The following is a 13,571-nucleotide window of genomic DNA, read 5'->3' as shown; positions in this document are numbered from 1 at the left end:
GGCAAAGAGAAAGAAAAAACAGGGAGGGGGAATTGTTAATGGCTTGAATTGCGCTCCCCCCCCCCAAAAGATACCTTAAAGTCCTAACTCCCAATACCTAAGAATGTGACCTTATTTGGAAATAGGGTCATTGTTGATGAGTTCTTATGTTAAGATGAGGTCATATTGGAGTAAGGTGAGCCCTTAATCCAATACGGCCAATTTTCTTTCTTTGTGATATTAAAATTGGTCAGTAGATTTAGGTGTTGTCAACCCGATTCATCCATTATAAAGTTCCCAACTAGTTTTTTACCTAAAAGTTTTAGCAGCTGTTGATGATTGTAAGGAGGTAAAGAAATAAAGAAATGTGTAGTGAGAAGAGGAGACCAGACACAGAGAGGGGAGAACACCATATGATGAGGGAGGAAGAGACTGAATTGCTTCAGGTGCAAGCCCAGGAGCACCAAGACAGTTAACAAACCAAGAGAAGCTAGGGAGAGGCAGGGAAGGCTTGGTTCTCCACTGCAGGTTTCACAGGGAACATAGCCCGACCTCCTAGAAAGTAAGGAAGTGCTCAAAACAATTAGAAACCCAGAATGATGGGGGTATGTCAAAGCAGCACAAGAGCCAACCAAAAGGGTTTCCAATGGCCTAAGCTGAAAAAAAATGAGCAAAACTATAAATAGAGTAGTATTGGATTATAATCCAAAGTATAAAATAAATATCCAAAAGTCCATACTGATAAAAATAAATGATTAAATAATTAAATGGGGGAAAGATACAAATTGCCCATATAGGAAGATTCCAAATAATCTATGTAAACATTCTTCCCTCAAGGGGTAGAGCATAACTTTCCTTAAGTATTGGCTATGCATAGTGTATTCTCCTTCCAAATAATACAGTATAGAAAGAAAAAAAGAGTAATTTTACAATGGAGAAAAGTGACAAACACAATTTCAGCCAGGTGATCAAGGTCAACATAAACAGTGATGTTGTTAGGCTTATAGTACATACCCCGATACATGATGAAATGATACTTTACCTCTGTGATTTTCCTCCCAAGAACACATAACTCCAATCTAATTACAAGAAAAATATCAGACAAGTCCCAACTGAGGGACATTCCACAAAATACCCAACAAATACTCCTAAAATCTGTCAAAGGTCATCAAAAATAAGGAATATCTGAGAAACTGTCACAGCCAAGAAAAGCTTAAGAAGTATTCTTGGTGGGATCATGGAGAAAAAGGAACAAGGTAAAAACCAAGGATATGTGAATAAAGTATTGACTTTATTTAATAATAATGTATGTGTTGGCTCACTAATTTTAATAAATGTACCATACTAATGTATGATGCTAATAATAGAGAAAATAGGGTGTGCATTTATGGGACCTTTCTGTATTACCATTGTAATTTTTCTGTAAATTTAAAGCTGTTCTAAAATAAAAAGTTTATTTAAAAAAAAATAAAGAAACTTAAGAAACATAACAAAATGTAAGTTGTGGAACATGTTTGAATTCTGTTTCAAACAAACTATTAAGACATTTATGAAACAGCCAGAGAAACCTGAACCCTGGCTCTTTTTTAAAGAATCTTTTTGCCATAGAGTTGCACATGAAGCATTTATAGACAAAAGGATTTATCTGAGACTGGCTTTTAAATAATTGGGAGGAGGATGGAGGAGGTATAGAGGAAATAAAACTGACCACATTATTGATAATTGCTGAACCTGGGTGATGGGTACATGGAGATTCATTATACTTTTTCTCTACTATTTTTTGGTACTTTCCATAATAAAAGTTTAAACAAAAGAAAAGAATTGGAGTCATGGATAATAAATAATTCCCTAAGAGTTTTGCAGTAAAGATAACAGAGAAATGGAATAGTAATTGGCAGGGGAAATACATTTTTCATGTTTTTCGTTAAGATATTAGACACATACCTTGTAGCTCGCAGATTTAATACCATCAGGAACTTCGTCCTGAAAAAAAATTTTTTAAATTGTTTGTAATGGTGACATTTATTCTACCTTCTGAAAAAAATATTTTAAATTTCTATGATTTATGAGAAAAATTCATAAAACACATTACTGAAGCTATCAGATTTTTTCACTGAAAATAGGCAGTTTTATATTTATAAAAGCAAACAAAAGTTCAATAACAAATTATTCCATGGATCGCTACTCATATATTACATTACAACAAGGAAATGTAAAAACAGCATTATTCCTTTTCATGCTCAAATTGTCCAATATTTGGCCACTAAAAGCTCTCCTAAGTGCTAACTTGATTTTTGCACCTGGGTCCTTTTGGTATTATCCCACTAGTCTTTAGTTGCATTTTTTGTTTTCTGTTATGACAAGATATTCCAGGCTCATCTTCTATATTTCTTGCTCTAGTCTTGGAATCCACAATTTTTTAAGAAGCACTAGTTCTTTTCAGAGGAAAATGGTACTGGTTTTTAGTCATGCCTTGTCCACTTACTAGCTATAGGAACTATCCTCAAAGTAATACTGTGAGTAGAAATGATGTATGTGAGAAAACACTGTAAATGCAGGGCACTATTTCAATGCCAGGTATATTCCTGAAATAAATTACACACACCTAAATGGAAGAACTAAATACAAAGATAATCACTTTACTGTGCACCCTTCCAAACTTTGTACCAGGTCAATGTGAAATCTCTTTCTATGCCTGGACATTTAGTCAGTTTCCAATTTTCGCATATAATAACAATGCCAAATTTATAGGTTAATTTCAACAGAACTGACATCTTTATAATATACAGTCCTGCTTTATGCTCATCTTTGAACATTTGTCCAATTATCTTATTAAGTGAAATTCCTAGTGGAATTGCTAGGTCAAAGGATATATATATATACTTTTTAAGATTTTTATATATTTTGCCAAATTGATCTCTAAAAAGACAACCCCCATAGTGTTCATTTCTTATTCCCAGATTAACAGTGTATTGTTATGCTTTTTCAGGTGGCCAATTAACGGGGGGTGAAAGAACCTTGTTTTGATTAGCTGTAAAGGGAACAAATGAAAGGCCTTTCAGCTCATGCAGATATTCCAACCTCTATGGCCAGAGAATCTGCCTCATTCGAATCTTCTCTGGAAGCAGGGGTGCAAATCAAGGGATATAGTTTTTAAAGTGCAAGTGTGAAGAACAGAGCTTCAATACTGATTACTTTTCTATCTCCTGCAGGGTCTCAGGACATAATAAGAGCCTAGTCAATAAATGAACTAAAAAAGGGAATTAAAGAGTTGACACAACAGAATTCGGCCTTGGTTCCTTGTTTAGTCCAAAAAGGCATTATTAAAACTGAGGCAGACCATCTGAGGTAGTGAGTTAACTGTGTTTAACCTTGTGCATATATCAGATTAAGAAAGAATTGTTAATTTTATTAGGTGTTATAATGGCACTGTGGTCACAAAGTAATGTCCTTTTCTTTTTTAAATGCATACTGAAGTATACAGCCATGAGATGTCAAGATATCAGTAATGTATAGTAAAAACACTTGATATGAAAGCTGGGAATTTAGGCTGAAGCAAATATTTCAATGTACCTGAAATGATTTTTTAATCACTCTTTGGCTCCAATATACTTCCCTATTTGGGAACTATTAGAACTGAGACAAGGCTTATCCTAAGAGGAATGTAAATGGTTCATTCCCTCATCATCACTTGGAGCAGAGTTTCTCCCCATCTTCCTCCTTCAGTATACCTCTCAGTCTTTCTCCATTAAGGGGCTATCACATTTGTATTGAAACGATCACCTAGTGTTTCTCTCCCCTACTAGAACACAAGCCCAAAGTCAGAACTCATCTTTATGCCCTGGTCCTGGCACATAGTAGGTCCTTAAAAAAATTCATAATTAAACCAAATTACATTCAATTACTAATTGATATTCCTTTACTAGTCTCTCTGTATCCATCTACCCATTTTCCACTCCACACTCTTCCCAATATTTCCAGTTCTCTTTCTAAAAGTGGGATCTAATCATGGCACTTCCCTGTAACACTAACACATATATTTACAACTGAGAATATTTTAGGTGAAAAAACATCTTTTAATTGTCTCTTAAAGAAAAAGCCTTCTCTCCATTATGAAACCAGTTCAAGAGAAAAATTGAGGTTTGGCGTGCTCCATTTTGGGAGAAGCTGAAATAACTAGATTTTCTCAGTTTCTGAGTACAAATTTCAAACTTTCATCTGACATTCTCTCAGCATTTCAATGCATTCAAATCAAGAAAAAACACCTATCTTTTAGCATTTTTTAAATGCTAAAATTGGCTGTTTTCTCTAGGATTTACAATAGAATAGTCTTCATCTATCAGTCTATCAGTCTGGTAATCAGTAAGCTGTTATTTTATGCTAAACATCTTTCCATTTTTCTGCTCCCTCCAATCTCCTCAAGGTAGCATTCCCTAGTTCTTTCCTTCATTAATAATAGGAAATAACTGCTACCTCAAAATGCAAGTCGACTTTGCAATAATTGTAAAACTATTTGCTTTTTCTAATTTAATAAACCCCATTTAATGCAAATGTTTGAATTCACTGCCTTTATTAAACATCTATTATATATATAGCATTTTTAATGCCATATAAGTAAATTACCAGCAAATTTAAATTTCCCTCACTAATTTTTTTCCTATTACTGAAATACAAATGGAAGAACTTATGAAATAAAATGAAATGTTTTAATTGATAATACCACTTAAATGATGTGTTCATTCTTTAATAATAGTAACACATAAAATGTTTCATAAATTAATCCTTGAATTTTTGAAAAGTAGTGTCTATGAGGACTAATGTAACTTTTCATTTATTCTCATGATAAAATACCCATAAATAATATTTACATTTTCCTTAATTCCACATGCTAGCCAGGTCTATATAGCAATGTTTATACATGTAAAAATAAACCAATTCATTGAAAAGTATAAAAAATAAAATTTTAAAAAATTTTAAAAAATTAAAAACTCTGCTTTCACATTAGAATACTTCAGATTTTAATGTTCTGAGAATTCCAAAGTAAAACCAGGTGTTTTGTCCACCTTCTCCCAAAACCAAAGAAATCCAAAGAAAATAATATACCCCAAAAAGGAAGGGTAGTTTGTTTATACCTCAGATAAATTTAATTTTTTATACCATAAAGATAACTTTGTTTGGGTAAGATGTAAGAAGAAAAATAAATAAAATTCAAGTCAAAAGAAATATGAATCTCACTAATAAGTCAAAGGATTATATTAACCACAAAATTTATATTCTATTATTATGAAGGCAGTATAATTTAAAGTAAGTTTTATATTTGTATGTTCAGAATTTTAAATATATAAATATTAAATCAACACTTTATTGAACCTAAAGATTGTAATATTATTTTTCAGTTATATAGATCCCTTTAAAAAAGTTGCAATGGACAACAAAGACGCAACTGTTCTTACAGATTGACAAGGTTTGACAGCACAGTCCCTTCTTCCACACTGGTTGATATCACTCCAGAAAGGACATGGCCTCTTCAGATTTACCTGTAAAATAATAATTAAAAAAAGTTATAAAAATAAGGATCACAAGGTTATAATTGGTAAATGCCAAATTACGATGCTAAACCTAGTCATGTTATCAGCTGCTAGTTGTCAAGTTCCAATAATTGTATAAATGGGTAGCCAGTTTAAGTAAATTAGTGGACTTGGTTAGAAAGGCACAAAGTACCACTAAACAGACCCTGAAAAGAAGGCAACTAGGAGCCAAAGTACCTCATACCCTCACTGCTCTCCTCATATTCTTTTAAAGCAAGTAACATTTAACAGGTAGACCAACTGTGAACTCAGAATATAACCAAACATTCCAATAATCAGGTTTTCTAAACTCTTTCGATAGATATCTTAAAATAAAATATCAAAATAAAATGACTTGATAAAATGATTCATGCCAGAATAGAGTCATGCTCCTTCTCAAAAACACTTGCTTTAATTGCTTTAATCTATTGGTGTCAATCTGATGTTTTAGGAAATTATAAACTCAGTGGTTTGATAACAATACAATAGTTTCTGTTCTTTGTTCAATTTAACTAGTTTCTAATCCAGCAAAACTCAGAACCACTTGGTTCACTCTTATGAACTAAATTTTCCTAAAAAAGCCTCTATCAATCTTCAACGGTCACAATTTTGAAGCTTAGTAATTCCTAAGGAAATGTCGTTATCCGTTAAATTTTAAGTATTATTATACAAAAAAATTAAAATTAAAATACCTTGTAATATCTAAAGTAATCACTTTCAAGAAGTCTTTGTAGTCTTGGGAAAAGCTTGTAGTTATTAAATCTATCAATGGTTTCAACATCACAGGTACAATCATCCAAGTAACCACTAACCTGTTACAAAGAAAATGAAATATTAAATCAAAATGTTCCTGTTGCAACAAAGTTCTTTTTTCCTCACATGGTTATTATGAAATAGCACCCTCCTGAAACCAACGCTTACCATTCTTTCCCCTCCACCCCCACAAATTTATGAGATAAGGTATGACAATAATCCAGTAATACTATTGCTCTTATTATATACCTAGAATGTAGGGGTTGGCATCTGACCCAAATCAGGTCATGGTCCCCCTCTCCAGAAAACGGAAACTGAGACAAAAGGGAGAGATGTCTCTCCCTATAGCCAGACCTGTGAGCAAGTAAACACAGACCATATTCCATCATGTGGACTGACAAGCACGTAAACCAGTTAGCAGAGAGAGGAAGAATTTTAAAAATACACAAAGAAGCAGAGACAGGAGATAGAGAGCATACATGCTACTTGGATTCCCTAGGATTATCCAACCCCCACCTCCACCTGCCCTTCCTGAAACTCAGCTGTATTCCTGCCGTTTGGTTTCCTGCGACTGAATTCTTATCATTCAGTTGTCTCTGCTTTCCCTTTATTTTATTTTTTACGCATTTTTTTATTGTGAACTTTAACATATATACATAACAGTGAAACTTTCAAAGTATGATTAAACAAGCAGTTAGCAAATTTCAAAGAATGTCATGGATCACAGTTCCACATATTATTATTATGAATAATAATTCATCATAAGGACCTAACAACCTTCAAATACTGTGCCATAACAATTTTTATAGGTTTGAAATGGTGATTAAAATTCACCATTAGAAATTAGCAACACTGAGGTGATAAACTGACCAAATAACCAATCCTGATCTTCAAATGCTTAAAATTAATATCTTAACTGTATCTACTAAACCAAACTATTAAAGGCACCTATATACAAGGATGCAATGGGAAATCATATTATTTCAGACCATGTTACCAATTGTGAAACTAACAGTTTTAATGTTTAATTGGAGCTAAGCATACACCTAATAAAATTTATTAAACATTGCTTTATGTAAGTAACAAATACTTCCTAATTCAAGAAAAATAACTAAAAATTTAAAAAATACAGCATGTTGCACAAGAGATCCATATCATACTTTGGTCTGAATATTTGCATTGTAAACTATTTTGGGGTTATATCTTAGAGAGACCTATTGCCTATATATATCTATATCAAAAAATCTACTGGCAAGGAAGTAAATAAACAATACTTTATTTAAAGATAGAATTTAGATGTTTTCCCTTTGAAATATGTAAAATCCTGCACCACCTTTTAATTTTAGAATATCATCAAAGAGCAATGGAACTTTTTCAGCTAAGAAATCAGAGTTCTTTGGATGATAACAATATTTAAGAGCTAAGGCTCTATTGATTTGCCTAGTCTTACTTTGTTTTGGAGTAGCATAATTCAGTTTCCAGAAATCTGATCTACACATTTTGTCACTGTGATAACTATTTTCATTTCATATGCAAATCTGTCCTTGATTCCTCCTAAAAATTCAGAGTATACAACAACTTTAGAATCCTAATTTTAGATACCAACAAAAGTAAAGTGCTTCTAACCTGGATGATTTGCTTTTTCACACCTCTTTCTTTTGAGCCTTAAAAGCAGAACTTCTAAGGACATAAAATAGCTACTGTTTTTCCCTTTGATTTGATACAAATTATTATACAAAGATTAACAGGCTCAGAGACTGCAACGGCCAAGGGACAGATGCAAAGTAGAAATATTAAGCCACAAAAAGAAACAAACATACAAAAACTCAAGAGGAAGAGTTTGAAGAAGTCCATCTTTCCTTTCCCCACAAGGAATTAATCTTTAAGGTAAAAATATATCAAGACTCACCTGAGGTAACACCTCTTTCAGGAAGCTGTCCCTCAGGTACCCCCACCACCACCTGCTCAATTAACTGCCCCTCTTATGTATTCCCCTGACACTCCACAAACTAATGTTTAAGAATTGCCTCAATATGTTGAATTTATCTTATTTCTCTCCCACCTACTAAACTATAAAATCCTTGAGAGCAAAATTATATTTGTCCATCTTTGTATTCCCAATGCCTAGCACTATACTTCTAGAAAGCACATTGTAGTGCTCAATAATTATTGAGAAATTACTGGTTTAATGAGTGAGTGAATGAATGAATGCTATCCACTGTCACTCATCATTCACTGGAGACCAGCACCACACTGTCTAATTACACCTATGTACTACTGTGTCACCTATGATGGTACCCAGTGATACACCCCACACAAGTACAAGTGGCATAATGCACTCACATAGCAAATAAAGGAAGCAGGCTTTTTAAATAAACTTTTGCACCTAACATTCTACCTATCTATATTCTAATTACAAAGGAGGTTATAAGAAGCCCCAAACCAGAAAGGAATGCAGAATGCCTCCAGAGCAGAAATGGCTTAAAGCCACAAAATCTCAAAAGGAGAGAAGGCAGGACAATGATAGATTGAAAAATCTTCCATCCCTTATCTTAGATATCAACTAGGTAGTATTCCCAACCATCACCACAGATAGTAAGGCAGCTACAGAAGCAGAGTAGGGGTGGCAGGGGTTTCAATAGCTGGCGAGAGCCCAGCAAATTAAGAACAGAAAGATACTTGGAAATCCAAGCCATGTGACAGTTCAGATAAGCCTGCCAACAGGCAGTAGAACCTGATCCCTGGAAGGAAATCGGGCAGGTATGATGTCAAGTCCTATTCTAGAAACTAGAGACCCAGACATGTTACCAGAATGGAGTCTCTAGAAAGGACTAAGACAGAAATTCAGTTTAATAGACCCAGGGCAGAATCTTAGAAACAAAGCAAAATCTTACTACCTAAACTAAGACCTGATATCGAAACACAGGCACCAACCTGTAACAAGAATGACTTCATGCTGTGCTTCAGAATGTGCTAAGGTTGCTGAAGTAACTACTACTTCTCAAAATGAAACAGAACTCTGACCTTACCAAAAGAATCTGCATTTTTAAAAAAATGTATCTACCCCCCCCACCCCACCCCAAAAAATGATTCCATGCACACTAAAACTTGAAGCCCTCTGCGCTAGGCTTCAGGTAATTACTAAGCTAATAGGTGGAGACTAAAAGGCCCTAGTTGAGGGACGGCAAATAAAAAGCAGCTAGGCCTGATGCATAATATCTTCCAATTTAAAGTCCTAGTCTTTCAAGAGTTGTAAAGCCTTTGAAAGCCTTTTATTGCAACCTCCCAAGCAATATGGCAATCCCTTCCACATGTACTCCCCACCATCCCCCAAGGAGGAGGTAGTGTATAACAGTGGTTAAAGCATTGGCTCTGAGTCAGACTTTTTTAGGTTTGAGTCCCATGTCTACCACTTAGTAAGCTTACTAGATTATTTAATCTCTCTAGCCCTCGATTTTCCTATCTGAAATCAAAATAGAAATAATAAGCAGCTCCCACCTCAAAGAGTCAATATCAGTGGAAAAATGATACAGAATAAGTGTCCAGTAAACGTTAATCATTATTATTACCCTTCTCTGCTTAAATGCATCTAGTGAAGGGGATCATACTACTCCCCAAGGCAGTGTACAACATTCTTTGAATGAATAAGAAAAAAAAAGTTTGCAGTTTAAAATTTTCTGCAAGTTTTTACATTTGTAGCCCTAATGGAACAAAGAACTGGAGCCTCAATTACTTTTCTCCAATGAATCTGATTTGTTTGGACCAACGAAAAAGGCAAAAAAATAAAATAAAATAACACTGGCTTGCTTTTTCTCTATTCTCTGGTTAGAGGTATCCTTTAATTTGCAACAGAGAAAAAACAAAACTTCCTAGTTTCTTGAGCACCAATAACTTCTGGTCCTACCATAGGTTATCTTTTTTAAAAAAAATTTATTATGTTTTGTGAACATAAAAAAAGAACACAGAAATTGTTCATTCATTGACAGGGTATACTGGGACAACTCTGTTAATTGAAGCATGGAAACAGGAATCAAAGATTCTGTATCAGGTAGCAGACCTCATTCTAAGGACATGGGCTGCTAAGAGCTACCTCTGCTTTAAAGTTTTGGTCTTGCTAGAATTTTAAATTGTTGTCAAATGACCCAAAAGTATGGCAACCAATATGAAAGTATTTCTTCCCATCACTTCATTCAGAAAAGTGTGGAATGTAGCAGGCTCTCAGAGTCAATGGACACCTCTCCAGTACAACCTGTTTCAAAGATTCCTGTGACTAAGTTTTAATCCTGGGCTTATTTCCACCCACTACCCAACATATTATCAACAGTGTCTCCAACGGCTCAGCCATTAGCAATAACAAATAAAAGCCAGTTTTTAAACTGACCTAAACAAGACATTTGACAGGTAAGCCTGATGTAATCCATGTATTATAGACTGTATCTACAATGTATTCCAAACTAAAAAAAAAAAAAAAGTTCAATCACTAGTCAGAAGACAAAGAAAAAAAAGCAAAATAAAATAAAAGTTCCCTAATTTTAACCAGAAATCTAAAAAGTTTACTAGGGGGACACAAAGTGAAAGTCGAAAAGTACAACAGGTACTTTATTCCTTTATTGAAATCTCTAGAATATAGTTGAAAATGTTACACTAACCATTTCCTTTCAGCACTGTATATATTATTTTAAAGTTACTTATTTCTATGTTATTTTTTACATTATATTTCTAATCAGAAGAAAAATGACTCCTTTTCCTTTGAAGTACTTGATTGTGGCTGTTCATAATCACTGAAAGAAAAGGAGCTTCTCAATCTCTCAGTTGTAAAACAGCAATTTTCCTACAACTTCCCTAACACCTTCCCAGAAAACACTGACCTCAACTCCCAAGTCATTCTATAAAACTAACTCCAAGTATTTGAAGCAGTGAAAGAAATGATTCATCTTTCTCTCATAATATTTAAAGTGCTTCCTTCTTCTATGAAACAGTATCATGACACTGTTTTATGTGTTTTAATCACATAAAATATCATTACTAATGATAACAGTAAAATCCACTTAAAAGGAATCATTTGGATACCCATCCCTCAATTTTGTATGAAAGGTAATTTTTATCAACAGAGGTCAACCAAAAGGTGGCTTTAATAATAGCGGTGATTTTGAAACACTGTTATTGCAGATACTAGAAATCTGTTTCTTTGAACTTTCTAGTTAGGGAGTCCTCATCTCCTACTAACATTAGAAAATGACCACGATAAGCTTGTAACCAAATGTGTACTGAGAAGTAAGTACCATATATCCTCCTAATTCAGACCAGCTAATGGGTGTCACGGTAAGAAAATCACATTACCTTCAAGAAAAAGAAAGCACACACAGGGCGAGGAGCCACAGGACACCCTGGCCCCAAAGAGTCCAGGCAATGGAAGTAAGACACGGAAATGCCACACGAAGTCATTCTGCAGCCTGACAACGAGATATGAAGTTACTCCCCATCTTCCCCGCCAGCTCCCGCACCAAAAAGCCTGTTCAGGCCTGAAAGGCTGGTGAAAGCATCCAGCAGTAACACACCACACACACGCTACAGGTCAAGTTAGAAGTTTGAAAGACCACGCAAAGTACTCAGTATGCGCACACACTGTGCACCTTCTGCCCGGGCAGGGAGGATCAACATAAACCAACTCTGCAAAAACACACAGGGTGCACCCACAACCCTCTCTCCACATCCGAAGGGCTGGAGGATGAGCCCACGTCCAGGATGCCGTGGGGAACCGGTCCTCGCCAGCATAAGAGAGCTGCAGAGGACTCAGCTCTGGCCACGGAGCAGAAGCACGGGGTCTCATTCCAGGTGGGGAACTGCAAAGAGACCCCCCCAGCCCCTCCACCTGCCGGGGCGCGCGGGACAGTGCGCAGGGCGAAGGCGGGGAGCGCCCGGACTGACACATAACGCGCACACCCCTCACCTGGCAGAAGCACCTCTGCGCCGCTGTCTCCGGGGACTGCTGTCCGCCGTGGTCCGAGCCCACCAGCCACACGGCACCCAGGAGGCCGATCAGGAAGCTCCATCGGCAGCCCATGGCCATTCTAGCCGCTCGTCGGCCCATGCCTCAGAGTCTCCAGCACTCGGGCGCAGGCCGTGCACCCTCAGATGAAGCCCGCGAGGGCCGGCCCCCGGCGGCGCCCCACCTCCGGGCCACCTCCCAGGCCCGCCCTCGGTTCTCCCGCCTCTCAGCGGCCGCCACCTCTCGGCGGAGCCTGCGGACGTGCCGCAGCGCCCGAGCCCGCAGCGCTGGGCCTCGGCCTGGCTTCCTTCCCCGCGCGTGAGGGTGACGCACGAACCCGCTCCCGCGCTCGGCCCCACCCGGCCAGTTGCGCCAGCTCCCCGACCCCTCACGCCTGGAGACTTGGCCTGGCCCGCCTGCACCCAGCCCCCGAGCCGGGGTCGGGGTCTCTCTCGCTCGCAGACGGAGAGTGAAAGCTGAAGGGGCCTCTGCTTTCCGGCAGGGCCCCGCCCCACGTCCGCTCACTCCCAGCGAGTCCTTCCGTATTTCAGTGCAAGGAAATCAAACCACATGAATTACGTGTCCATCGTGACTCTGGCAGAGTCTTAAAGCTGAAAAGGATATTAGAGATAATCTAGACAAGTACTGTCCAATAGAAATATAATGCGAGCCTCATATATAATTTAGATTTTCTAGTAGCCACATCAGAAAGTTCAAAAAATAGGTGAAATTGTTTAAAATATATTTTATGATTAAATGTATGTTCAAAATACTATTTCAAAATATAATCAATGTTAAAATTATCCATTAGATGTTTGACATTTTTGTCTTTGAAATCCCGTGCATATTTCATACTGACTACGCATATGTGGATAGTGACCATGGTATTAGCCCAGGTGAAGACCACCTGCTCATTTTAGAGGAAGAAAAGGGATAATTTTTTTTTTAAAGCCAACATTTAGTGAATTACTTTGAATATGCTAGCCCAAAATAGGTATTACTCCTATTTTCTGGCTGACGAAATCGGCACAGAAAATTTGTATACATTATTCAAAATCACATGACTATAGTAGAGGTGAGATTCACTCTCAGATATATCGTATTATGCCTACGCTCTGTCTACCACTGCCAAGCAGCCTGACGTGGTAAAAGTCGTCAGATCACCTAAGATCCTAGTGCACCAGAAGCCCTGAATCTAATATACAAAATGCCACTTGTATATATTAATACAATTTCCCTCTTTACCTGGAAAGCTTTACTTTATTATAACTATATACAAATCC

General features: G+C 36.7%; 1 protein-coding gene across 2 annotated transcripts in view; it reads right to left on the bottom strand.

The window, feature by feature from the left end:
• ERO1A (endoplasmic reticulum oxidoreductase 1 alpha) overlaps positions 1-12,806 on the bottom strand; it is a 48,514-nt gene extending 35,708 nt beyond the window's left edge. For both annotated transcript variants that reach the window (XM_037832703.1, XM_037832704.1), the window contains exons 1-4: positions 12,250-12,806; positions 6,239-6,358; positions 5,433-5,516; positions 1,924-1,962 (exon numbers count right to left, since the gene is read on the bottom strand). In XM_037832703.1, coding sequence (XP_037688631.1) covers positions 1,924-1,962; positions 5,433-5,516; positions 6,239-6,358; positions 12,250-12,390 — 384 coding nt within the window. In that variant the 5' untranslated portion in view covers positions 12,391-12,806. The remainder of the gene's footprint in view (positions 1-1,923; positions 1,963-5,432; positions 5,517-6,238; positions 6,359-12,249) is intronic.
• Positions 12,807-13,571: the final 765 nt, after the last annotated feature.

Source organism: Choloepus didactylus, chromosome 4, assembly GCF_015220235.1.
Source record: "Choloepus didactylus isolate mChoDid1 chromosome 4, mChoDid1.pri, whole genome shotgun sequence".
NCBI lineage: Eukaryota > Metazoa > Chordata > Mammalia > Pilosa > Megalonychidae > Choloepus > Choloepus didactylus.
This window is presented reverse-complemented; position numbering and strand designations above follow the sequence as displayed.